This window comes from Triticum dicoccoides, chromosome 4B, assembly GCF_002162155.2.
Source record: "Triticum dicoccoides isolate Atlit2015 ecotype Zavitan chromosome 4B, WEW_v2.0, whole genome shotgun sequence".
In the NCBI taxonomy this organism is placed as follows: Eukaryota; Viridiplantae; Streptophyta; class Magnoliopsida; order Poales; family Poaceae; genus Triticum; species Triticum dicoccoides.
In genome coordinates, this window is record NC_041387.1 from 606,208,523 (window position 1) to 606,236,023 (window position 27,501).

The window sequence follows — 27,501 nt, forward strand, 5'->3', positions numbered from 1 at the left end:
GAGAGAGAGAGAGAGTGGTGAGAGATGGAGGAAGGGTATGCGCTGTGGGGCGAAGTGCTCTGTGGCCAGCAGCCAAACGATCGAGAATAATTTGTTTCTCGTTTCGGGTGTAGCAGAGGCTCCAGTAGGACGGCCCCGATAGGCTCATGTTTTGGGGAAACTCCTCTCAAAAGCACGAGCTATGGACTGTGGAAACCGCGTGTGGTGTTTGGGCGTTCACTTCACATGAGCACCGCATGTGAAACCGGAGCTGGAAAAATGGCAGCACTAGCCATCTCTCATCTAAAGCGGACTGCGCACCGAAATGGCAATGCAATGACTGCCCTGCACCGTGCAACGTCTCTCAGTGATCTGATCAGCCACCGTGCTCTGTGACTGACTCGATCCATGAAATTGGTACGTGAACTCCATGGAGATGATCCGATCCCATCCATAATGTCTCGAGGCTCGCCCATACAGAAAGTAGATCACAATGGCAACCCGGCCAATGGCCCTCCGGCAGCTACAGATGCATCGCCATCCGGACCAGCTTGCGCGGCCGGAGCTTCACGAGGAGGGCCTGATTGTATTTTTTTTGACGCCAATAAATGACACACGTGTGGGCGTTAGGAAGTCTGCCCACACATTTTGTGTGGTGTATAAGAGGGACAGCCCACACACCTATGTGTGGGCAAAACAAGTAATGCTCACACCCCTCCCGATCTCTCTCACACGTGTGCATGTGGGCGAAGTAGATAACGCACACACGCCTCGTATGTCAGGCCTCGTACCTCGTGGTCCCGCACGCCACGCGTGACAGTCACCGCGCGCCCGCAGTTGCCATGGTCCAGACCATCGTTCATGTTCGTTTAACTGCAGTTGTCATGGTTGCTCAACTGCAGTTGCCATGTATGGTCTGGTCTACTGTAGTTGCCATGATTTTAAAACTTTAGGAGTTGCCACATACTAACACTAGGCAGTTGAGAGAGTTGTCATGTGCTCACAAGCATGCTAGGGCAGTTGCCATGTAAAAAGGAAGAGTTGCCATCTGCTTACGTGCACATTAGGGCAGTTGCCATGTATCATGCAAAAACACATGGCAACTCGGTAAAAAGAGAGTTGCCATCTGCTTACGTGCACACTAGGCAGTTGCCGTGTACCCTGCAAAACACATGGCAACTCGGGTAAAAAAAGAATTGCCACCTGCTTATAAAGCACACTAGGGCAGTTGCCATGTGCACTGCAAAACACATGGCAACTAGCAGCTTGGGTGTGGGAGAGGAGACGGGCGTGTGGGCAAGATGGCAAATTGCCACACACTAGCCCTTGTGCGTGCGTGAAAAGTGGCGTGTGGGCGAACTGCTGAAAGTCCACACACCAGCCCCTCCCGTGTGGTGAAACGGCCGTGTGGGCAACCCGATGAACGCCCACACACCAGGCCAGTCCTACGTGGCACTAGAAACATGTCAAGATTCGTGCGCTCACAAACAGACGCGGATTCACGCGTGTGGGCGAGATGCAAATGCCCACGCGTGTGGGCGTTAACATTTCCATTTTTTTATCTAAGATTTGGGGTCCTCTTCGCACATGCCAGGGATGTGTCTGTAACTTTGTTAAAATGTCATTTGGGTTTTCTTTTGCTTTCTCTTAGTTTGTAATCACAGGACACTGTGATTTTTGTTAAATGAAATCGGAGAAGGAGCTCTCTTTTATTAAAAAAAGATATATATATATATATATATATATATATATATATATTAAAATATCTTTTTATGGACCGGCATCTGGGCCCATCTGTCGTAACAGCCAGCTTAATGGTCCAACCTAACGGAGTTGACATGTGTGCCACATCAGCCCTGACGAATGGACCAACCATGTCATAATAGTGATCAATTTCGTCTCGAACGGTTGCCATGGTAGTTTTTGGCAACGTAGTGCCCTCAAGGTTGGGAAGCATCGGTAAAAAAAGTTGATACTCCTTCCATTCCACAATAATTCTTGTACTTTTAGTTTGGAGGGAGTAATTTTTTAGAACTCTAACCCGAATTGTGATAGTTTTATGCTATTTGTTGTATAGGAAGTAGGTCACAATGTGTGTGTCGCCACACTTCAGTTTTGATGTTAGAATGATATAGCTCTAGATAAATATATGGTTGTACGAAACGAGAGAGGTAGATTTTCCCGAAGTAACATTTTTACTTGTTAGAAATGTAAGAAGTGAAAAATTGTTGGTAACTGGAACAAAAACTTTGGACCGGTAAGTTCATAGCATTTGGTCGAGTGGGCTAATTATCGGTCTTTTTCGCAGTCGGGTGTTGTGTCTTGAAATAGTTGGATATCCTCTATGCGTGAGAAAGAGACCAAATCAACCATAAGACGGAATACACCGAGATAGAGACGGAATACCCCCTTCAAACCACAAGGGGGTGGACATTAGGAGATCAAGATAGAAGAGAGTCTCAATGATGATTGAAACTTCACGGCCATAATATTTTTAAAATATTGCAATAGTTAAATTTTATTTTATTTTTTGAAATTAATCATGTTGTTTATTTGTCAAACCCACTATAATGTTTTGTTTTGCTACTCTGACCGAAATGTTGTTTGTAAAGTGTGTGTTGCTACCACCACCACCTAGGGAACCACGAATACTTGGTCTAGAGTTGGATGGGAAGTAGGCGAATGATCGAGATGTTTACACCTCTTCCCACTAACCGCTACTTGCCCTTAAGTGAATTTGTTTCATGGTGACATGTTTTGGCCTATGAGATTCCAAAGACAAACATCCAAATCCATAGCACAATCTCCATGCCATTGAAGACGTCACCTCCAACTCAGAGATCTGCATCATTGCGAACCCCTTATTGGCAGGAGCACGCCGACCAATATCGGTGAAGTGGAAGCACTTTTCAATAGCAACCCACATGATTTATTAGGTTCCGGTGCCTATTGGTTGACGACAATTTTGGCGCATGGTTCGTCATCGCTCTCTCTTACACCGTCTGAATCCATTGAACACAACTCCGGTCTATGTGAGTTTAATCCACGCTTCGATTGCACCAAAGTCTCTAAATCATGCATGTCCCAATCCTCCATCGGCACAAAACCGGTGGGCTATGCAACCACTGCGCATGATGAGCTTAGGAGAGGGAAACCACCATTTGCCGATTACACACATCGGCTTTTGCTAGTGATGCATATACATGAGACGGCAAAATTTGCTCTCCCGACTATGCCAATGACACGGGATCTCAAACATCGGCCCGATGGTGGTGACCTTCCCTCCCGTATACGCCGCACATCGAAAATGATCCCTCGACATCTATGAGGACCAGAATGAAGCACCTTTTGGCAAAACAGGACGCCACCATCATATACCTGCACATGTCGTTGTTCCAGGAGAGTGGAGTATATCACCTTCCACCATCATGGAGGGCGGATCTCACGAGCTCGGTCAAAGGTGAACCCGCTCCCTTCCTCTAATGGCACGCACTGCTTATTTGCCCTGCCTCCGCTCATCAGTCGGCTAAATCCGCACCTTTCAAATCAATGTATTGATAAAATGTGGTTGAACTTCGAAATGAAAGAGAGATTTTCAACGTACCATCATGCAAGTAAGCACAATACTGGGCATTTTAGAGTGCCAGCAGTAAAATGTTAGCATAAATTTTTTCCTCAAATATGTTATGATTGACTTCCCTCGCAAAAGATTGACTTGCACACAAAGACAGCCGAACATTGACCCAAGGATCAAAAGTTTGCTTGTAGTGCATCCATTCAGTGCCCGTATAGCATGCACGATCCTTTACCCCAGTGACGAGTCTACTAGGTGGGCTTCATCAGGCTTAAGCCTACCCTTCACAAACATATTTCAGCTAACCATACCACTTAACAATTATATTTATGTGCTTTACACGTAAGAATCACAATGCAATTGCTAATTGGGCTTAGAATTTGATGTTTGAGCCTACTCTTCATTATCATGCTAGATTCGCCACTGCTTTACCCTGATGCCGATATGGTTCATGGATGGAATTCCTGTCTTTGTCCTTTTAGCCATAGATTTATAGCATCTGATCCAGTTGAGAACACAAACCGAACTTAGCTCAGTTGGTAGAGCGGAGGACTATAGTCGTTGCAGATTAATCCTTAGGTCACTGGTTTGAATCCGGTAGGTCGGATTTTATTTTTGCTTCTTTTTGCCAAGTCTCCTTCATTTTCCAGCAAAGTGCTAAACGATCGAAGAGCCGGTCCACCGCCTTGTCAGTCTACCTCAGTAAAATAATGTCTGATGTTTTCCTTTTCTCATTAGATTTTCTACCTTTCTTAAAAAAAGGATTACCCATGGCCTCTAATTAGATTTTCTACTGCAAAGTATGCATTAGGGAAAACAGAAAACCAAATACATAGCGCTTCGACCAACAAGAACAACCAACCTCCCTCGGCACTCGAGCTCTACTGTCAAGAAATATAAGAGCGTTCTTATATTTCTTTACGAAGGGAGTACGATTGAGCTCCTCAACGGCAATGGACAAATGGAAGTAGCTTAGGAGCCAACGACAACATTTTCAAACAACAATGCTTAGACCTAAAAAAAACTACAAACATTTTACTTGGCTTTACAAATTTGGTCGACCCTCGCAACTTACATGAATCCTGACTGCATCTGCATGTCATTTCTTCTTTCCTGAATCATTTTGGGCTCATCAGGAAAGGCTTGAAACACTACTACTACAATTCTTTTCCAAGCACACCTTTCGGGTCTCACAACGTTTGCAGTTATTTCCAGCAGTACGCAGAGTCTCAACTCAACGCCGTCCAGTCCAGGGTGATCAACGTGACAATGCCATCTGTGGCATCTGAAGTTGCTCCTTGCCCGATGGTCTCACCTCCTGGCCTGAACCCCGTTCAGGGGCCTGCTCCTGCTGCTGCTCCCTTCCCTCTTGGCCGACGACGAGCCGGGGCTCTGGCCGAGCCGGCGCGCCGTGGAGCTCGCGCGCCGCCGCGAGCTCCAGCGGTTGTTCCCGAGGGCGGCCTTGGCGACGCTGTCCTTGGCGGCCTCCCGCGCGCTCTGCGGCTTGAGGGCCTGCTTGTTGAGGTAGGCGAGCAGCGGCAGGAGGCCCGAGACGGCCTTGCGGAGCGCGTCGTCGCCGACGTTGGCCTGCACGGGGTTGCCCAGCAGGTTGAGCGCCTTGAGCGAGTTGTAGTTGGCCACGAGCTGGCCGAGCCCCCTGGTGGTGGTGACCCTGTTGAAGCTCAGGTCCAGCACCGCCAGCTTGAGCAGCCGGTGCAGCCCCTCCACGTCGCTGATCTTGTTCCCCGCCAGGTACAGCTCCCTGATCGCCGTGCAGCTCGACAGCCCTGGAATGTTTTCAAGGAGTGGCCAGTCGAGAGGTTCAAAGCTCGAACTGTTTGGTGAAATTCTGACAGGATCATAATTCTGCAGTGGTAGCAACAAATTTAACAAAGGACGATCTGCAGAGATGAGCTCATAAAGGAGCAGCCACCGACCGAGTGGACCACGACGTGGCGGCTGCGTCCAGTCGGTCAGTCACACGCATGCACGTGCGTCTGGGATGAGCAAAGCTGTGACGGATCCACTCGGTTCCCAAGGCCTGAGCAAGCTGCTGCTGCTGCTGCTGCTACTCTAGAACGTACCAGGTACTATGTGATGCGGTGACGAGGATCGTCAGAGCAACATCCCAAGAAAAAAAGCAGAATGCGAGATGTCCATATCGGTCGGCCGTCCGTAACCAGAGAGAGGTTCTTTCCAGCGCGGCGTATTGGTACCGGCCGGTGACACGACTGGTGCGTTGTCCCCTGTACGCTCATCAATTTGTGCGTACGAATAGCCTGTCGCTCGTTCGTTCGGACCACCCTTTCCCTACTACAGTGCTGTGCCTAGCTAGCCTGGGCCAAGATCTGGCCGCTCGCTCGTAATGCTACCGGGCGGGCGGGCGGTCCCTGTGGACACGGCAACGCTGAACAATGTACGTACAAGGTATAGCTGGCTTTCACCAGAGCACGTACGTAGTACTGGAATGGAGTGAAGGAAGGGCATGCAGAATAACTGACGCGATCCATGGTGGTGGATTCATGGTCCGTTGCCGAGAGAAGAAAACGGAGATGGTTTACCGTGGCCGATGCGCGCGATCCGGTTGTAGCTGAGGCTGAGCACGCGCAGCCGCGTCAGCTCCCGCAGGCCCTCGATGCTGGCGATGCTGTTCCGGGACAGGTCCAGCGAGTGCAGCCCCTTGGGCAGCGACCCAGCCGAGATGTGAGCTGCATGCCGAATCGAACCGGCGAATGCCATGTCAGTCACTTCCACATGTGCTGCCGATCGATCATCATCGAGTGTAGAAATGTGGTATCGATTTACTTACCGATGAAGTTGCCGGAGAGGTTCACCGCCCGGAGGCTGGAGAAGGCCGAGATCATGGGCACGGCCTTGAGCCCCATGCCGGAGATGTGCGCCACCGAGGAGAAGGCGTTGAGCGTCTGCACGATGCTGCTCGCCTGCTGGACGGCCTCCTCCGCCGCTCTGCTGCGCCGTTTCTGCCGCGTCTGCGCCTGCGCGTGGCCCTTCGTCGTCCCCGACGGCTCGCCGATCTCGATCTCGGTCTCGGTGATGCCGTTCCCCTCCTCCTCCTCCTCCTCCTCGTCCTGCTCCTCGCCGTGGATCAGCGCGCCGTCCCCGAGGCTGCTCACCCACGCGCTGACGCGGTCCAGCGACGACGAGGCCTCCGCCGAGAACGCCACCCACTGGTTCGCGCACGTCGGCTCTTCCTCCACCTCGGCGATCTCCTTGTTCTTGCCGTCCGCGGCCGCGCCGAACGTGTCCGACGTGTACCCGTCGTGCTGCTGCTGGTGGTCTGTGCCCGCGGGTGGCAAGGTGCTCGATGTGGCCGCACCAGGCCGGTGCAGGTTCCGGTGGCTCCACATGAACAGCCTCCACCACAGCTTCCGGCTCCGGGACGGGAGCACCTGGCTGGACGACCTCCGCTTCAGCATCACGCGGTCCGCGCTGCACGTCGACTTCACGGACGGCGCCGGGCTGGAGCCGCCCGGCGCGCCGTTGGGGCTGGCGAACAAGCTACCGGCGCCGGCGGGCAAGGCCGCGAGGTCGCCGTGGGAGCGCGACTTGGCCGGCGGCAGCAGCAGGTCGAAGGCCTTCCAGCCAGGCCTCGCCGTCTCGATGTTGGAGCACGAGCGCTCCAGCCTCGCCGGAGTCGCCGGCAACGGCAACTCGCTCACGACGTCCGGTGTGCCGGTGCCGGCAGCATCCTTGTCGCTGTTGTAGCCGGACGAGTCCGTGGCTGCGCCTCCGGCGAGGCCGACGTCCCTCGCCGGTGAGGCCTTGTCGTCGTCACGGCCTTGGCATGGCAGCTCGGCGGGTGTCGCGGCGACAACCTTTGTGTCGCGGCATGCTGGGGCGCTGTTGTCGATGGAGGCGGCGACCGTCCCGTCCATGGACTCCACCGGCTTCACCTTCTGCCAGTCGCTTCCGTTGGCCCTTTTGGCGTACGGAAGCTTCTTCACATCCTGCGACACACGCCATGGATTGACGATACACAAACTAATTAAATACTACAGTTGAAATATACAGAGGTCAATACAATACAGTGCAAACACGTGACGAGTGTGCCAAGTACTAGTTACTAATTAACAGGCTTGGTAAAGAGCCTGTGTACAGTAGTGCACTCGCTGGCCACCCCAAACTGGTTAATTAATCATTAATTAACGAAAAACAGAGAGATGAGCACAGACCTTGGATTTCTTGCTCTTGCCACCGAGCAGAGCACAGAAGCAGCTGATCTTGGCCATCTCGGATCAAGACTCACGCCTCAACTCTCGTTGAATTGCTGCTTTCTGAACACAAAGGCGTTGTGGTTGCCCGATCAGCCGTTGTCTATCGGAGATCCCTTGAAGAGGAGGAACGCCGGGACAGGAAGGGCGCCCGCATCCACCCTCGCCGGCACGCCGGTTATCGCGCCGCGCGGGGAGAAGTCCAGAGTGAAGGGCGCTGCGTGCGTGCTGCAACAAGAACAAGAGCGCGATGGATGATCAGACCTTTTCGCAGCGCAGAGTAGTGTCCTGTCAGTATCTCGCGATCGGTTAATGGCAGGAAAACCACTATGTTCCGTCATGTTCTATAGCGCTGGTAGCGATGGGCGGGCGGTGGTTGTGATGCGGTGGCAGGCAGGCTGGCAGGCTGGCTGGCGCCTAGGAAGGATAGCGGAGAGTCCATTCCGGCCTTCTCTCTGGCCGAACAAAGATATCTTCGTGCTGATCTAGGATCGTAACAAAGCTCTGGTGCCCCCTGGCCGAACAAAGATATCTTGGTGTTGATCTAGTAGGATCGTAGCCAAGCACTGGAGTCCCCGGAACCCCAGCATCGATACTATCATCGTCCTTCTGTGATGTGGAACCTGGGCCGTGCGTCCTATGGCCTAAAAATGGCGAGAAAAATATCAGGAGGAGAGGCCATTACCTGCCCGAGATCGCCAAGGATCAGTGAGGGAAGCAAGAACCGGCGGGGCGGCAGCGATCTCGTTGTCAGCCCCGGGCGGTGTCGATCGAGAGGGCGGGCGAGGAGTGTGGGGATCGAACGGGGGAGCGAGTGAGTGGGAGCGGCCGGGGGGAGCGGGCGGTAGTTATAGGCGAGCGAGCGAGGGAGAGGGGTCGGGATCGATCGGAGGAGAGGAGGGACGGACTGCGCGCGCGCGGGCGCGGCACGGCAGCTACGGCCTCCGACGTCACCCACACAACCCACCCAAGACCCAACCCACCCGTGCGTGCGTGCGTGCACCGGTCTCGCAACGAAACGAACCAAACGTCCGTCTGTATCCTTTGGCTCCGGGTCCGGACCGTTGCGGCGAGCGATGGAAGCGCATGTGTTTGCTTGTTTGGGGTTTGACTTTGGCGCTCGCATGGAGACACTGGCCTCTTTCTGGTTTTGGGACGTTGTGCTGCGACTATTAATTTGTTTTTTTGGCGGCACGAGCAGGCTGAATGGCGTTACCATATATCAATATCGTGTTCGGCGCTGTCCGGTAGTGGCAGCAGTGCCCATCTATCATGAAAACATTAATATGGGCCGATTAATTGATGTTCATAAGGGCAATCTCGTTGCATACTCCACATCAACTGAGATTACAAAATTAATACTTTATACTTGGAAAACATTAATATGGGCCGATATATACAAAGTAAACCACAGTTGTAATTTAAAACTCCCTCCGTTCCAAAATATAAGGCATGTTACTATTTTTCTAAAAGCGTAATGTTTCTGGCCAAGCCGAGAGGAAAATATATCAACATCTATATTGTAAAAAAATGTTTAGTTTAATCTAATGATACTAACTAGGTATTGTAGGTTTTGATTTATAGTTTCCTGTGGATAAGGCATTGATATTTGTTTTTAAACTTAGTCACACAACGTCTTCCCGACTGTCCAACAAGTTGTGTCCGGCTCCGATGAGGGAGGGGCAATGATGGCGGGGCGCCTTCGACTCGCTTCAGTGTCTGTAGTCATCGCTAGGTGGTCTATAATTCTAGATGTAATTTTTATTATTTATGGTGTTCGCTGTACTACCATGATTGAAGATGAATAGATCGACAGTTTCCTGGGAAAAAAATACAGAAGTTTCACTTTACAAAGAAAAAAAATCAATACACCTTGTATTTTGGGGGAAAATGAAGTATTTCCATACCTCTGCCGCTTACAACACGAAAAAAATATCTCATCAAAAAAATGGTTTTTTTCGTTAAACATAATGATATTTACTAAATAATATAGCACTCGCCTTTCGAGAGAAAACTCATACAAAAATTAGGACAATCTCAGCGCTTCATCTTAGACTATATCATAATCACGATGTCTAAGAACATGATTAATAATACAACCAATAATCGGTTAATACCTCCATCCTGGTTTATTGGTCTCCTCAGTATTTTGTGCCAAAATTTGATAATAGATTTAAGTAAGAAAATAACAATGTATGTCACCAAAAATTATATCATTGGATTCGCATTTGAACATAGTTTCTAGTGATATTATTTTTGCTTACATGTATTAACATTTTGTTAGTTAAATCTAAGGTGGAAATTTTATCACAGAATACGAAGGCGAACAATAAACCAGGATGGAGGTAGTATAAGGTGTTTCCATGCCATTTAGAGTCAACCTAGTAGTCAACATGTACAATAGTAAGTTTTAAATATGTACTAATTTATTAATGGTTGGCCCACCATACAATCTCACAAAGTGTTCTTGGGCTCTTATTCTATAGCCCGATTTCCTTCTCTCTCCTATTCTTTTTCCTTTTCAACTAAGCAAATATATAATATTCAAATCCTTATAACCCGTCTATGTCACCTTATTGCACTTGCTCGAAGTAAAATCTAATGTGACAACCTAGTTAATGAGAAAAAGAGAGAGTTATCATATCTTAATCTACCCCTGCAAAAAAATCATATCTTAACCTAGATATAGCTCTTAGCACTAAAATAATGACAACTCATATTTGTTCTCCCACAAACCATATTAAATGAGAGATCTTTGAGATACGATTCATTGAAAGTTATATATCTACATCCACATTTTAATGTATATGATATAAATGAAGATATAATAAATTGGGTAGCCTTGGAGCATCTACAACCGAATACACCAAATCTAACCCCTCAAATAATGCCCATGGGCACGCCCGGGCACGTCCGCAAATAATGACTGGTCACACATCAAAATCATTTTCACAACCAGATACATCAATTACGGAACCTTAAATCCATACAATTACATGCAACGTGAAACCTAATTTAAGCGGAGGTCGTCCGCCTCCACCGTGCCGATGTCCGGCGGCCGGTTGCGCCCCTTGAAGTGTTGCTCCAATCACCGACGATATAGAGTAGGACATGGGACACACACCTACACACAGGACTCGAGGTGTCGTCGTTCCCCATGCCCTACTCTTTCTCGTCGGAGTTCGGAGCCTTGACGGTGCCAGTCGATGTGAGGTCGACAATTGATCTGTCGTGTTCGGGGCATGCCGGCACGTCCACCATGTTCTGGCTACACCGTCCGGGGTTGCAGGTCATCCGTTGAGGCACAAAAGAGTGCAACTCTGCCTCGCTGAGGTCGGCCGTGAGAGTTGTTGTGACCTCCTACACCCTCTCCCTCGCAAGGTGGGCATGCCGCACCATACACTCAGCGGACGGGCCATGAATGGCTCGTCATTGACGCGCCAATGTAGGGGTTGCGTATTCGCCTAAAGGCGTTCGGGCGCCAGACGGAGCGTATCGCCTCTGGCGATGCAGCGATGACGCGCCGCACGCCGGATCCACGCGCCATCTGGGCGGAGGCTATGGGTTCACGGTGGATCGAGTCCGACCGATGTTGGGCATTCTCCTCGCGGGCGCGACGAAGCACAATGTGGACGGCCATCTCCTCCTTGGGCCCGACTGGGATGAGGTCCGGTTAATGGAGGACTCGGGTCCACTGCCCGTCATGTCGGAGAAGGCCGGAGCTTGGGGACAGAGAGGAGTGCAGTGGAGTGGCTAGGGTTTGGTCCGGCGAGTGGATGGGGACGAATATATGTGGGGTCATGATGGGCCAGCGTCAGCCGGATCCGACGTGGCGGACGGGCCAGGTCGCACCCGGGCCACCTCATATCCACCCCATATTTGTGCTGGATATGAGGGGGTATAGGTCAGCCCAGACGTTTGAGGTCGGTTTGAGGCGCCTGCTTGGTTTAGTTTTTTTGACAGGTCAGTGACCGGGCCATTGTTTGAGGAGAATTTGAGGCGCTCGGCTCTAGATGCTCTTAGTAGTATACTATTGTTACTTTTTCTTTTTGGCTTCATTTATGTATTTTAGATGCAATATCACAATACAACCAAGGTCGTTCATGCACTTTTCACGAAAAGTATTCAAATCTATTATAAAAGTTCACCAAAAGCACAAAGCACTACAAACATAACACAAGCTTACGTCGATGTTTCTGGACCATCGAACGAACATTCCCTCTGATGTCGTTGTTCCCATACCGGAGCTAGGCTGACCTTGCTGATGAGAGCCAGAAAGTCTCGGTGATGTGCGCATAAGGACAACGGCGAGAGCACTAGTCGTCGCCATTGAACCCTTGAATCGATCTGAAGAACTTGACAACAAATCTCATCGTCGTATATGCACGATGAAAAAACTTAACCTCACCGCCCCGAGAACCCGGCATGAATTTAAGTGGGAGCTCCGTCTAATCCATCCTGACGGATGAACTTCTCAAGGATCGAAATCCAAAAGACTAACCCGAAGAAGAAGCACCGCCATCCATCCGAGCACCGCCCTGGTGAGTACTAAGAACCCTCAGTATCTACTAGTCGGAGCTGATGCAACAACGCTCCTCTCTCTGCCACCAACCGATGGAGTGGCATGCATAGGAAAGACGAATCCATCATCGGCGGAGATTGAGGGGAGAAAGACTTTGCCCTAGTCGCCATGCGAGAGGAAAAAAAGACGTACTGTACGTGCCGACGCAATTGTATTACGCATGACCCTAAACATGAAAAACTGTCCAAATTTAAGGCACAACTAGGTGGTGTTTATGTCCTTATTGGTCATCATGCACTACTACATTATTTTATTGATTTTGTAAATTTCGTCATATAAATCTACAAAATGGTCACCATGTTATAAAAATGTATTCATCTAGTTCAATCATACAAACCTAAAACATGTGTTCACCAAGATGCATCAATCTGTTCATATGGTGAAAAAAGAAAATATGTAGGGTTTGTGTTCAGAGTTCAAAATTAAAAATTTCGCCAAAAAAAAAGGAGTTAAAATTAAATTAGAGTCTTGCGCCAACATCAAGTCGACGACCCGCCTTGTCGAGCCCATGGGGGTTCACGCACGGAAGCAAGCGTACGATCAACGCGAGCGACGATGCATTCATTCAGCCGTCGGAATCAAGCTGAATGATTCCCGACATGTGGCAGACGCTAGCCCGGCCGTAAAACCTGAGGCCTGCCGCCGCCCGGAAATCTAATCGGAGACATGCTAGGACGTACTACGCCGCAGCTCTCACCGCACAAAAAAGCAGAGGTCCACCGCAGCCCGGGCCAGCTGCGCGCGGGGCGACGTGACGGCGAGGGTTCGGTCCGGCTCAGCCCCGCCGTACGTACGCCAACGCCAGGGCCGCCGTCTCGTGTCGTCCGCTCCGTAATTCGCCCGTCCGTTCTCGTACGATCCCAGGGTGAAACGTACGTACAGATTACAGGTCGGACTGGCCCGTCCGTCGCTCTCGCTGGATCGCTAGCCTGGCTGGCCCCATGCATGATCGATCGATCGATCTTCGCTGGATATTTTTCTTCTTTTTATCCCCTAGCTACGCTGAGGTGAGCTCGGCGGTCGCGCCTTGCAATTTGGCTTGGAACGCACGTCGGGGAACCGGGAACGACCGATAGATAACGGATAAGTGAGTATCGGAACGGAAGGTGCACGCCCGTTGTTCCTTTGTTATCGCGATCGCATATATCTATCTCCCTCCCCCTGTGCGTGGGGAATCCGGGTCGCCTCTTGCTGCACGTCTTGAATTGAGACCATCGATCCATCTTTAACGACTGGTCGCACAAGTCTGGCTAGGGCTAGCCCTTTTCACCGCCTTGGTTCGGACAGTAGCTTGCACGACAGTACGAGTGGATGCAGTAGTATATATGCCTTCTGGCTCAGGTGCCGAGAACGGTACGTACTTGCCGCCTACGGCACATGCATTGCGTCTGTACGACTGCACGTACGTACCGGTTTTTGCCGAGCGCGCGCCGGCCACTGCAGGACGCACCTCGCCATCTGAGAGTGGCAGTTGCCTCCCCTGCCGCTCAGCACGGTCGGTTCACCTCTAAACGGAAATCAGACAAGTTTCTTACTCACTGGGCACTGGCCGAACAAGATAGTATGCATCAGTAGCGAGCACGTGGAGCCGTGCCAATTCCTTCGGTTAACTTGCTGAAGATGCCTAGTCGGATTTGCCGGCTTCCCTGTCTGTCATTCCCCGAAGATATACGTACGTACGTATGCATCGCCGGTCCACTTCAAGCTCTCGTGGCCGCGGGCCCCGTTGAAATTATGGTCGAGTTGGTGTTAACCACATGCGCAACCAAATCATCGACATGCATGAACGCGACCAGAAGCCACAATGTGTGACCGCACCAGTCGCCGTCGTGGGCTTCTATTTCTGCAGTGTCTCGGTCCTGGACAAAACCGGGGAATGCTGTACGCTTGTGCAAGTTCTTTCTTTTTTCCTGCTAAATGTTGGTGTTAGAAAGCTGTCCTGCCCTGTGTGTAGCGTCTTTGATCGGGAAGTGAACGGCCGTCCGCTGCGACCGTCTGGATTTGGCACTTGCTTTCGTAGGTAAATGAATGGCCCGGGTAGTTTCTACTGCACGTTGTTATATCCCAGTTCTGCCGGGGAGATGTTCTGGTCTCGGCTGTACAATTCCTCGAAGAAAGATGTTGACATTTTTTTTTTTTGAGGACCAAAGATGTTGACATTCTCTCCGTGTCGGTAGGAGCCTCTTTCCTAGCACCATCAGCATCACAAATCTTTTCAGTTTTGTTTTATCTGCGAGCCCTCTACCCTGATTTGCCATGAAAGTATCCAAAAAGCCCATTTGTTCTTGTGCCTCCCTCCGTAAGGCAGCTTATGGTGTGATCTCTGTAGCAATAACGCCTCTTCCCGATATAGGAGCTCATTCTTCACGTTTGTGGCCCGTCTAATTTCTGGAGGGTCAGCATTGGCAAGCCAGCAGCTCTTCCGGTTTCTGTCGAGATTGCTCAACCTGACGGAACACGTTACCAAACCAGGTGAATACTCCCTCTGTTTCAGTTTACAAGTCATGCGCGTATACCTAGGTTGCCAATTTTATCATCCTAATATAAACTATATAACATAAAAAATACATCGTTTGAAAATAGAATATCTAAAATTTATATTAGTATATTGTAATATATGACTTGTATTAGGTTGATCAAGTTGACGATCTAAAGGTACACACACGTCCTGTAAACTGAGAGAGGGGAAATAACTCTTCCATCTTCATTCCATGTAGTGCTCCAACATCTCCTCGAACTTGGGGAGCCTCGGACACAACAACGGACGGTCAATTACTGCTCTCCAGGTACGTAGCCTGGCAAGGACAAAACGGAGACGGCACGGGCGTGCGCCGTAGCTTCGGTGGCTTTGGCTTGGCTCTGCTCCGTCCGCAGCAGCCGTCCTGTGCGGACGACAACAAACGCACATCCGTCGACGGCGCTGGGTTGCGTCGCCGTCGTCGTATCGTATGGTCTGCGGCTCGGGACGCGCGCGCCACGTTTTTCCTTGACGGGTCTCCCGGCGCCGGCGGGGCAGCGGCCGAACCAACCCAGCCGGCGCGTGTGGGTGCGGTATGGCGTCCCTCGCGCGGGAATGCGGGACCGCGACGTGACCACGCACCGGATTACTGGTACGGCCGGCGATGGAGCGCTGCGTTGGCGTCGACAGTCCGTCCGTGGGGGGTCAGAGTATTCGCTCAACGCAAGCGAAAATCATACTGCTACAGTGAGCGGCCAAACTTAGGTGGTTACGAGTTTCCAGGTAGGTAGGCTGATTACGGTCATGACATATGCGGCACCCATAAACGTTTTTCTCAGGGATCAGATCAAACAGTACGAGCACATCTGTTTTCAAATGTAGTATGTATTCAACTGCTAGAACGTCTAACATTTAGGAACAGGGGGAGTAACAATTTTCTTTCACTGTATACAGCATTCTTCATCTTTTCTTCAAGATTATCGCAAAGATAGTCCATCGGACGAGTAACTAATATTCCAAGTTTCCAAAAAAGAACACCTGCAAAAAAAAAGTCTCCAAAAAAGAAAAGGAAAATCTTTTTTTAGGTAAAAAATAAAAGGAAAATCTGACTTCCAACACCCCGTAACCTTGTCGACAGGGCCTCGTGGGCTTTGTGGTAGAAGTCTTATGGGCCGAGGTAATAGTCTATAGCGCCGATTACTTTCTTTTTTGAGAATTAGCGCAGATTACTTCAGTAAACGTACCCAGTCACACCCCACAATCAACTGGGCCGGCCCATCAAAGCGAACCGCTTCTACTTTTTGTTTAGCTTTCTGGCCTGTTTTGGAAACGGAACTTCTAGAGCTTTGGACCAGATTTTTTATTTTTAGTCTTCTTTTATTTCTTTTTTGTTCACTTTTACTTTTGTTTTATTATTATTTAAATATTTCATAGTTTTTCTCTCAATTCTTGAAATTTTTCCAATGTTTCGAACATTTTTTAAAAGATCACAAATACTTTTAAATTCTTCAACCTTTTCCAATTTTATGAACATTTTTAAAATAGATGAAATTTTTATCAAATTCATGAAAAAATTCAAACATGTAAAAATTTCTCAATTGGTGAAGTTTGCTAAAGTTCATGAAAAAATTCAAATTCACGATTTTTTTTTCAATTTTATAAACTTTTCAAAATTCATGAACCTTTTCAAAACTCTGAATTTTTTTCAAATTCATGAGCTTTTTAAATCCATGATTTTTCCAAATTTGTGATCCTTTTCAATTCCATGAATTTTTTTCAAATTCGCAAAGTTGTTTTAAAATTCATGCATTGTTTCTTATTTTCTTGCAAGAAATTCCAGGCCCATTATTTCTTTTCAAAAGTCAACGATCGTTCGATCAATGATCAATGATTAACCGGATAGCCGTGGACCGAGCGAAGGAACAAGGGGCCAGCCAGCGCAATGAACGAATGTTTGATCACCTAGCCAGCTGTCGGAGCTAAAACCGGCGAATCTCGAGTAGGGGGGCCCAAGCTGGTAGTCTTGGCTAGATGGTAACAGGACGAACAAGAGACACAATGTTTACCCAGGTTCAGGCCCTTCCAAAGAGGTAAAATGTTATATCCTGTATTGCTTTTGAATGGGATATAATGTACTGGAGGCCCAGAATTTAGAAGAGTATTCGCCTTGTGCGCAAAGTCTTGTGGAATCTTCTTGTATACGTCATGAGTTGCCTAAAGAGACCCACTAATTAACCACCACCGGGGGCCTCGCCCTGGCCCTTCTGGCCGGGAGACGACATGGAGGAGTACCCTTTAGTCCAGGACATCATCACCAATTAGCGCATTTTGGGCCAGCCCACGCAAGCGCCACTTAAGAGCTCTCGTGTTAGTGAATATTATTATGTGTGCCTTGCGCCAAATGTCATGGAAAAGGAAGGTAAAAGTGCTTCGATAGAAACATAACCCCCTCATATTCAAATTGGTCTAATTTGGACCCTCGGGTTAACAAAAAATGGGTAAATCATGTTCCAAGATGTTTTTTGATTGATTGATGTAGGCGGATTTGGAACATACTAACTCATTATGATACATCACAGCCAAACCAAGTATAATTGAACGAAAATGTTCTTCTTGTACCTATTCAGCATCTCATGAAAGACCTGCCAAACCGAAGAGTTAATCACTGTCGTGAGCTTAACATGAATGAATGAAATTGAACCACCAAAGGAACGAAAGCAGGAGGGAGAGTCGCGCGGTCGTGGGAGGAGGCCGGACGACGGTGTCACTGTCAGCAATGGAGTGTCGTGGGACACTAGGCCGTCGCGCAGTAACGTACTCGTGTTGTAGTTGGTCGAGTATGACGTGTTGGCAAAGTAGAGACATGTGAGGGGGGAGGTGCATGAGGTTGGAGCTTCGGATCGGATGCAAGGTGGGATGCGAGGGTCTGCACGATGGCGTCGTTAGAGGGAGGCAATGCCGACGGCATTGTGCGAGCGGGAGCACGTAGGAACGGAAACATCACAAACACAAAATTTTCCCAAGGTACAACCATAGTAACTCTCTCATCCTTTAAATATAAGATTAGACCCTAGCTTTAAAGTGTCGTTAAAATATTAGAGATAGATGAGGGTTTAGGAAATAAGACATGGTGTATTTTTACCTCTCCCTTTATATTGCTAGAGTTTTTAAAGGCATTAGGATTTATGGAATATGCTAGAGTTGCTCTATGTTTTCTTGTTTCCTTTTGTTCCTTTCTTCTTCTTCTTCTCTTGCAAATTACATAATTTTTTTTGTCTCACTACTTTTCGAATTCATTTTTTATAGATTTTTTGAGTTATCTTTTCACATGATTCGTTCGTTACATTTTTATTCGTCATCACAGATATTCGTGAAACCATGAAGTTTATCAGTGTCTTCTGTATTCTTTTTACCATCATATATTGAATCAAATATTCTTTCAAAAATAATAATATCGAGAACATATTTTAAACTACCAAAACAATTTTACGTGCTCAACATGAACACTTTCATTGAAGTAAATGATCATATCCATTAATTAAAATTTATTTTAAAATGAAACTGTCAATCTGGTCTTTGTGACACACCGAAATATGAACTTGATTAGTACTATTGAATTACTCTACTTGTTCATCTGGTAGTTTTATTTTTTCTCATCTAGCAAAAATAACGTTTCGATTTGACCATCCTGAAGTTTTCTGAATCATCCCCGCAAAAAAAAAGTTTCCTTTTTCTTTTTTTTGAGAAATTAAAAAAAGTTTTCTGAAACACGCGGGGGCATGGGCTAGAGAAAGCAACGGAACGGGAGAAGAAGGAAAAAAAAACTCCCGAGAAAGCATCGTTGATGGGCCGTTATCGCCAGCCCACCTGCACGGCCCAACGGCAAAGCCCGCAACGGGAGCTCCTTAACCCTAAACCCTGACCCCCTCTGGTAGCGCGCCTCCTCCCCGACCCCGACGCCCCCTTCTCCCCCTTCTCGTCCCCGCGTCTCTCCGGCGGCCAGCGACCCTCTCCGGCGATGACGGTTCCCCGTAAGCAAGGTGAGCACCTGCCCCTCTCCTCTATCCAGTGGCGGAGGACGAATTATTCTTAAGGTGCGGCGGAGCCTTCACCGGTAACAACCCGCGGCGGCGCCGTGCCACCCAGCGCAGTCCGCCAGCAGCGCTGCCAGGCCGCCGCTTACGCAAGCGCCTACGCCCACGGCTGAGCTCTGTCTAGCCTTCGCTTCTCCCGTTGTCCGCCTGCTCGCCGCCCGCGGCGGCCACTAGCACTAGGGTTGGTCGCTCGCTTCCATGCTGTGCGCGATGGCTGGCTGCATTCTACGCCTCTTGGTTTCGTTCCTGGACAACTACTGTCAATCGACGATGCCTCCTTGCGGTTTGGTCAATTAACGAATGATGCCTGAGCAAGTAGGACAGGTTCAGGTAACTCAGCCCAAGCCTCAGCAGCGACCGAGCCCTCTTTTTCTTCTTTTTCTGATGTATATATGCACCAGAGGAGTCATTGGAATGCAGCGATGCAGTGTACCAGTAGAGAACGTTTTGCGCTATAAATCAAGGTAGGGCAGACCGAGCCTCCGCCTGTGCCTCTATCCACACCCTCTCCTTTCTTGGACCAAACCGTCGCCTTATTTGTGCAGCCGCCATAGTGGCTAGGCCAAACTGAAATCGAACTCCCCCTTTTGAGCCCTAGGTTGCGTCGTCGCATCCGCTGGAATTTTCTTATACTGTTCTGTAGATTAATATCATGTTTTCTTTTGTACAGCGAAAATGGTGGAGCTTGAAAAAGAAGAGGACCCCTTGGTCCACGACGAACCCATGCTGGATGACGATGATACCGACGAGGACTATGTGGAGTCAGAGGATGATGATTCAGAGGAGGAATTGCAGGCTGAACCTTCAAAGAAGGCCGTGTACAACAAGGAGGGGCTCCTTGAGAAGCTCGAGGACATCGCCTGGCCGGAGAACGTCGACTGGATGCACAAGCTCACCGTCGATCATGACCAGGGGGAGAAGGTCGATGTGAACGATGATCTTACCCGGGAGCTTGCTTTCTACACCCAGGCTTTGGATGGCACGAGGCAGGCCTTTGAGAAGTTGCAGTCCAGGAAGGTCCGGTTCCTCAGGCCGGCAGATTACTACGCGGAGATGGTCAAGACTGACACTCACATGCACAAGATCAAGGGGAAGCTCCTGTTTGAGAAGAAGAAGATTGAGGAGGCTGAGGAGAGGAAGAAGGCGCGCGAGTCAAAGAAACGATCGAAGGAGGTGCAGGCAGAGAAGCTCAAGGAGAGGGCCAAGGAGAAGAAGGAGAGTATCGAGTCGGTCAAGAAGTGGAGGAAGCAGAGGCAACAAGGGGGATTTTCCAAGGGGAAGGAGGACGGGCCAAACCTGAACTTTGAAGTTGAAGAGGGACTCAAGCAGCACAAGAAGCAGAGGCCTGGCGTTTCTCCTGGTGACAGGTCTGGTGGTCTTGCTAAGCGAGGTAAACAAGGAAAGAACCATAGGTCAAAGGATTCCAAGTTTGGTCATGGCGGTCGCAAAGGGATGAAGAAGCAAAACACTGCTGAGACGACGAATGACTTCAGAGGATTTAACAACCAGAAGGGCGAGTCAGGAAACAAGAAGAGGAAGATGTTTTGATACGGTGTTGTAAGAGTCTGTCCCTGCTTCCTTGTGATGCTATTATATTCTTGTCTTTATGTTATTCTGCTGCAGTACTCTTATCACTAGATGCAAAAGTTAGCTTGAGGTATGGAATTTGGGGAGGCAGCTCAAACACAAGACTTTTATCTTTAGCTGTGCTATTCTCCATAAGATGTGGTGCCGTTTGCATTTAACCTGTGATTGCCCTTTTGGTCGTGGAATGCAGTTGAATCTTGCTATATATGCAATTATGTTAAACAGTGTATTACATTTACAGTTTACAGCTGCTGTGTGTGCCTTCCTGTTGTTTACTTCGTTCTGGAGCGTTTTATTGTATCAGTGTGTAAAGCTTAAGTGAAAGGAGTAACACTTGGTAATTGTGACTGCTGGTACAGTCTAGTTTTGGTTTCTTAAGTTATGTTCCCCTATACATCTTGCATCATCAACAAACCTCAATGCCTCACAATCAGCGTCGTATTCATCCTCCTTTTCTGCTGTTTTGGTAGTGAATGGTTTGTTTTTTCATACTCCATTTAGACTATACAGATTTGGTTGTGATGCATTTGTTCTTTCTTATTGCTATACATGGCCAGATGCAGTTGTGGGATCATTTTCTTTTCTTGCTGATTTGGATTATTGGAACAACTTTTGCATTAGCTACGGTGTCAATATGCGCTATATGGGCTGCACTGCTTGCGATGAATGCATATGCCTAAATTCTCCCAAGTTGCAGCTTGGTTGGTTATGCCTATTCATGTTTTGTCGTTTTTATGCGATTGCCTGTTGTGATGTTACACTTTCTCTGGAAAACATGGGCACTATAACTTACAATGCCAGTATTTTCCAATGTTTGTCTGTCTATATCGTGGTGGTGATGGCCATCCTGGTTGCTGGTACTTCTCCATGGAGGGGATCTGATCAAGAGGCCTGATTATGCTGAAAATACTTGTACATGTTGGTAAAATAACAAAAGGAGTGTAGAAAGATGGTTGTTGGGCCAGAGGAGGACATAGGATTGTTATCCCCACCGTGGAGGTAAGATGGATTTGGTGGTTACTCGGTATCTGATTCTAAAGAGAACCCTGCTGAACCCCTGTTCAGATTATTTGAGTTCATGCCATCCTCCACAAGGAACCAATTTCCATGAGGTACTGCTGGAAGAGGTGGTGCAGGAGTCTGGCCATGTTGTAATATGAGAAACCTTCTCCTTGTGTCAGGATCTATCCCAGACTCCGCAACTTTGGCCTGTTCTCTAGTTGGAGAAGCTTGCAGTGGATCTAAGGGACCTGGTTAAACGACTGGTAGGCTGAAAGGAGGTGGTAGAACCTGATTGTTTTTTACTCAAAGGCGGCTGAAGATGGAACTAAATTTTGACTAGGATCTACTGGGAACAGTCCCGTAAGTGTAGCATTTTTGGGCTAGTGGCGTCACAGAGTTAGCTATTGTTGGATTCAAAGCACTGCCAGTGCCAGATGCTTTCCTGGAAATAGGAGAGATGAATACACAACTAAAAACAGAGCAAAACAGGAAAAAAAAATACCCGCAAAGTAGCATGCAGTTAATTTTAGTTTCCGTTTTCTGTACAGAACGGCTCCATTAAACATCAAGCTACTCTTGAGTCAAGCTGAAGCTTACTGTGCTGCAATGAACACCATCATGGCCGAAATTTTAGCTTTAGCTTTAGCCAAAATTTTAGCATTACAATTTGGCTATATTAGCAACAGAAATTGTAGAATACAAAAACCAGTCATGCAATGAACATAGTTTTTCTCATGAACTGATAGTTGTTCCAACTCGTCAGAAACATCATCACAGTCTCTTTATTGTTAAACACTGATTCCACCATAGCAGGTATCGTTAAAAGGTTAAAAAAAGAGCTTATATTTATAGAATTTAATTTGCTGAGTGATCTCATGTTGGAAACATCATCATCCACAGTAGCACAACCACCCTTTAGGCATTGTCAAAAGCCAGTGAATCTCCCTTTCAAAAGAAAAAAACCCAATGAATCTCGGTTCCCGTTAACCTATGTGGCCGGACGATTCACTTTGCTATGCCAGTCGCCAGTGCAGGGACAAATCTAAATCATCCAGTAGCCATCAGCTAGAATGTTCTATTCCCCGGTGTATTGTACTCCTACGTAACTGTTGTCGCTTCGGTGAACTGTTGGATTCCAGTTTGAGCTTGTGCCACTTGCGTGCATATGGTTTCTGGGGAAAATATCTTGCCTGTAGTGGTAACTAGGATGAACTAAGTGGCTGGAGGAGAACAGCCGGTCCAGATCAACAGCGGCGTCCAGCTGCCCAGATAGGCACCCACGAAATGCAGAATCAGCTTTGTTGCTTCCTCACTTGGGCTTCATCCTACCTTGCCAAACAAATCTCACCACTTATAATATCCATGTGGTCCACTGCAACCAAGTTGGAAAACTGGCTATGCAGTCACACACCACATATGTATGTGGCTGTACATATCTGAATTCGGTTTCTCGCAATTTCGGGAGCTTAGCACGTTGGAACAAGCGCTCCCAAATCAGAGTATACAGTATATACAAATACAAATGACAAAGAAAGGAAGGCCGTAGATTCGTTCGCATGTGTATACTTCAGAATCAGCAGAAGCTCTCCCAAGCAAAAATTTACCAAGCCAGAAGGCTTCAAGATACAAGCATCCCTTCACATGATAAGATCTTCTTGAGAAACATTATTCCAGATCAATACAAACTTGCGCCACAACACAACGGAAACACAACATCAAGAAGACTGCAAGATTCGGCGGCTATAGTACCCACCCGCAAAACTCGTCACAGCTTCTTTTATTGCTAAGCACTGACTCCACCAAAGCATCTAAGGTTGAATGGTCTTTGCCATTCTAATTATTCTGATTTACCGAATCTTCTATATAGCACGGAGCAGGGGGTGTGGCGACAAAAGGAAAAAAAAACTGTGTTGCTAATCACGAGATATGCGGAAGGCATCAGCTTGTTTTAGCGACGCTTTCGTAGAAGAGTATGTAGCCATTGTCGGTGTTACCACTGAACTCCTGTGCCGAGCCGAAGAATGTCTGTACCATGGACTCATCGGTCATCTCAACAGTCTCATCGTCGAAGAACAACCAGTGGTTGTGGCTCTTTACCACGCTGATGTAGTGGCCATGGTTTGGCCCACTTCCGACGTGGACTAGCACAGCGAAGAGGGAATATTCCAAGTCTGAGTTGTCGACCGTGTTCATGAGTTTAAGCTCCAGTGGGAAAACAACTCGGTATGTCAGCTTTTTGTAGCGCCCAAGCTGCTCGATGTACTTGAAGCGCTTGAGATGGATTACCAGGATGTTTGGCTGTTTCTTTATCTTCATTCTTTTCTGTGCTTCTTGTAAACTGAAATTAATGACAACTTCAATCAAGGTCCAAGATAAATAGAGATAATCCAAACACACAAACAATAGACAGGCAATGCAACAATTTTGATACATTGAATATCAGATCAAATTATGATAGGCGAAATGAAAATGAATGCCTGTGACACACAATTTTTGCCAAATAACTGAACTTGGAAGTTTGATATGCTAGTGCATAGTCAATGAATGAACTTAAAGCACATAAGTCAAGCAAGTAGGCAGAGGTAATAAATAACAACATTTCCACAAGCTCTGATGCTACTCTACTAAATCATGATGTGGACCAGGAGGAAATGGAGATACCGGATATCACATGAGGAAACAACAGTCAATCAAAAGAAATGGAATAACGTACCTGCAGCATTTGTCACAGAAGAACTTATCCTCGGCGTTCAAAGTTTCTGTTGAGCTGAAGTTTTTAAGACAGCTGGTGATTGAACTATTTTGTTCTATATCCAGGCTCAAGTCAAGAAATGTTTCATCTCTATCAGTGACGGTTTCACATCTCAGACATTTTGTTTGATTAGTCAATATTCCCTAAAGAAATAAAATACCATGAGGCACATCTCCCAGACTGCAATAAGAGCATGATTCATACAGAAACAATATAGGCAGAAATGGATGAAAACTCACCTGGAAGCATTTGTGGACCCATGTAGTCTCTGGTTCTTTATGACTACCATTGGGCTGACCATTAATAGGGCCATTAGAACTCTTATTTGAAGATGAATTTTGAGGAGTTTCTTTATTGGCTTTACATTCTTTCTCGAGAATGTCAACTAGCTCATTCAACAAAAAATTCAGAAATTCATGAGCATCCTGTAAAACACAATAGTATAGCAGTCATGGTCAATTGGGATGATTGAGATGCCATAACACGCTAGTAAATGTGTCATCATCACGTAATGTATTACTTGATGCATATAGCTGCGGAAAAGCTCATTCTGTTTCTTCAGTCGTTGAATAAAACGCTTTGGAGCAATAACGCCTGTTTTCTTCTTCTGATTGCTGATCTGTGTGCACAGAGGAAGATGACAATTATATTTTGCAATGTTGATCCAGCATAGCTACTATTATCAAATCATACAACTGAAACTAGTAAAAGGCCTCCAGATAAAGGGCACTACCCAATGAACATTGATGTTCAGACTAAAAGATAAACAACGAAGGCAATTGACTAGCACCTATGTATCATCTCACTACAGAGTTAAACACAAACAAACCCTGAAACCATAGAGATCAACCAAGACAGTAGCAAGTGCTATCCTGTGAATGTTCTCCATTTAACATGCATTATAGTTATAATCACTTCCAGGTTTATCAATTAATTACAAAGGCTCCTGGGGTTGCTCCACAGTCCAAATTCTTGAATTTGACACTAGCAACACTCCAGGGGGGTTACTAGATACTGCCAAATGCAGAATTCTTCAAGAAACACACGCATTACACTACAGGCCACTGATGAGGAACCCCTCAATGAACCAGAGAAAATCCCATGTCATTCAGGAGATATGCGATAAAGTGCCAGTTCAGATTTTATGCTTACATGTGATTTCTGATTTGTATATGACGCAGCAAATGGAACTTAAGGAAACTGAGGCAGAGGAAACAATTTCAACAATAGATAGCTGCAGTGGTACCTGAGAGAAGAGGTCAGCTAAGCAGGTTAACATGTTCTCTTCGCCATCGCTGGCGCTTTTATTGTTAGCATAGTACTCCAGTAATTGCTCGCGGAAAGGAACACAGAAGTAAAGTGCCTGTAATAGAATCACAAAACAATTTAGCCAATCCCATGAGGAATATAAATCGAGAAAACATATTATCCTCTCTCTCGCAACAATGTTTCTGATGAGAACACCTCCATCCATACAGGGCAAAACTCACACGCAGTCTATGCAGAAGCGCTGAGCGCCCCCAATCCCCCATTGTCAAAAATTTAACATTAAAAATGCAACCTCGCGGTTCAAAGTTCGAACACACATAATCGAAACAGGAACAACATCTCATCATCCATCAGGCCAACCCCAAGAGTGAGTTTCTCCATGCAAGGGGCGCTGACTGGACTCTGAACCTCACTACTCGCTCCGCGGCCTGCGCTCACCCCGCACACAAATCTACCCCGACATCGCAAGATCGAATTCAAGGCTCCGCGATCCGACGGAAAACCGCGCCCCTCCCGACGCGGGGGACGCATTGAACAGGACGAATCAATCGCGCGCGCACCGCCCTTGGGGGCGAAGGAAACGAGGCGCCCGCGCGCACGCGACGATCTCGGTTTTGGGGGCAGGGCGTCCGTACCTGGAGGACGCTGTTGCAGTAGCAGGTGTTGCCGAAGTTCTCGAGGCCGAAGTATCGCTCGCCCTCGGGGAACTGCTCGCCCAGCGCCTTCTCCAGCCTCGAGCTCGCCGCGCCCATCACCGCCCAACTCCCATTTGCCCGCCCGCGCTGCACGGCGACGGATCGGCCTCACCGCCGGCTCGTCTCGGCGATGCGGTGCGGTGCGGTGCGACGCGGGCCAGTACCGACTTGGGGATCGGTGGGCGGGGGGTTGGAGCAGGAGGAAGAAATCGGACGGATGGATGGTTTGGAGGAAACGGGCGAAATAAAAAGGCGTCCGCGTGACTGTGCGTGCCGCTGGGGTGGTAGTAGAGGAAGAACGGAAGGACTCGTCAAATCGTTGCGGCCGCCTGCGCTGCGCTGGTGGAGGTGGACGCTGCCGGCCGGTCCGGTGCGATATCTGCGACCGACCGTGTCTATCTTGATTCGACGGTCTGGATCGATCCAGGAGCGTGGGATCGGCCACTGCTGGCAGAGAATGCGACAGGCTCCCCCCTTGCGCTGCAGAACGGACCGACCGCCACGCCGTTAAAAATCCTTACGTGACGTTTTGTCTAACTTTCAGGATTATATGTATATTCCCTTCTTCGTAATGTAAGACATTTTTTAACACTAGAGAAAGTACAAGACGTTTTAAATCACCACTGACTGAACGGTGGATTTCATAACCTGCAGGCATGATGAAAATTAATGTTGATGGAGCTTCTGAGCATAGTGGCCACAAAGGAGCAGCGGCTGCAATTTGTAGAGACCACACGGCAGCCTACCTTGGATCCTTAACGGTAGTTTTCAATAGTATTGCCGATCCTACTACACTTGAAACATTTGCATGTCAGGAAGCTCTGTCAGTTGCTGAAGATCCTGGACTACGCAACATTTGTGTTGCATCATATTTCCAAGGTGTTATCCAAGACGATATCCGGGGCTTGGACGGCCCTCATGGAGCGATCATAGCGGAAATAGGACGTTGCAGGACTTTATTTCAGTCTTGTAATTTCATTATTGAGTGTAGGAAGTTTAATTTTGAAGCTCGCAATCTTGCCAAATATGCTACCTCTATAGATAGTGGTCGTCATATTTGGTTCGGTCACCCCATGATCCGGCTATTGTACCTATGAACATTGCTTTGAGTTAATCAAGATGGCGAGATTTCCCCAAAAAACTAGCACATCATTTTTTTCCTCTCCGAAAGGGTCGATAGCCAATGGCGTGGGCTTGTGTCTCTTTTGTGCTCAGTCGCAGATTTCTTCAGTTCATTGAGATAAATCTCGGAAGACATGATTAGTATTTTATTTATT

At 47.9% G+C, this 27,501-nt stretch overlaps 3 protein-coding genes and 1 non-coding gene across 4 annotated transcripts; 2 read left to right on the forward strand and 2 right to left on the reverse strand.

Moving 5' to 3' along the window:
• Positions 1 to 4,074: 4,074 nt before the first annotated feature.
• TRNAY-AUA lies at positions 4,075 to 4,160 on the forward strand. Its single transcript is given in 2 exon segments — positions 4,075 to 4,111; positions 4,125 to 4,160. It is a non-coding gene; the product is annotated as a tRNA-Tyr (tRNA).
• Positions 4,161 to 4,450: 290 nt separating this feature from the next.
• On the reverse strand, positions 4,451 to 8,598 carry LOC119291722. Its single transcript, XM_037570529.1, has 5 exons — positions 8,471 to 8,598; positions 7,747 to 8,013; positions 6,363 to 7,521; positions 6,115 to 6,261; positions 4,451 to 5,340 (listed from the first exon to the last, which is right to left on the reverse strand). The coding sequence occupies exons 2-5, from the start codon at positions 7,801 to 7,803 to the stop codon at positions 4,865 to 4,867; spliced, it is 1,839 nt and encodes a 612-aa protein (XP_037426426.1). The 5' UTR covers positions 7,804 to 8,013; positions 8,471 to 8,598; the 3' UTR covers positions 4,451 to 4,864.
• A 10,166-nt stretch (positions 8,599 to 18,764) lies between these two features.
• On the forward strand, positions 18,765 to 20,711 carry LOC119291723 (probable rRNA-processing protein EBP2 homolog). Its single transcript, XM_037570530.1, has 2 exons — positions 18,765 to 18,865; positions 19,590 to 20,711. The coding sequence occupies exons 1-2, from the start codon at positions 18,844 to 18,846 to the stop codon at positions 20,465 to 20,467; spliced, it is 900 nt and encodes a 299-aa protein (XP_037426427.1). The 5' UTR covers positions 18,765 to 18,843; the 3' UTR covers positions 20,468 to 20,711.
• Positions 20,712 to 23,081: 2,370 nt separating this feature from the next.
• LOC119291724 (ubiquitin carboxyl-terminal hydrolase 3-like) lies at positions 23,082 to 26,485 on the reverse strand. The gene is made up of 6 exons (XM_037570531.1): positions 26,165 to 26,485; positions 25,507 to 25,623; positions 24,781 to 24,879; positions 24,500 to 24,685; positions 24,222 to 24,403; positions 23,082 to 23,846 (listed from the first exon to the last, which is right to left on the reverse strand). The coding sequence occupies exons 1-6, from the start codon at positions 26,279 to 26,281 to the stop codon at positions 23,447 to 23,449; spliced, it is 1,101 nt and encodes a 366-aa protein (XP_037426428.1). The 5' UTR covers positions 26,282 to 26,485; the 3' UTR covers positions 23,082 to 23,446.
• Positions 26,486 to 27,501: the final 1,016 nt, after the last annotated feature.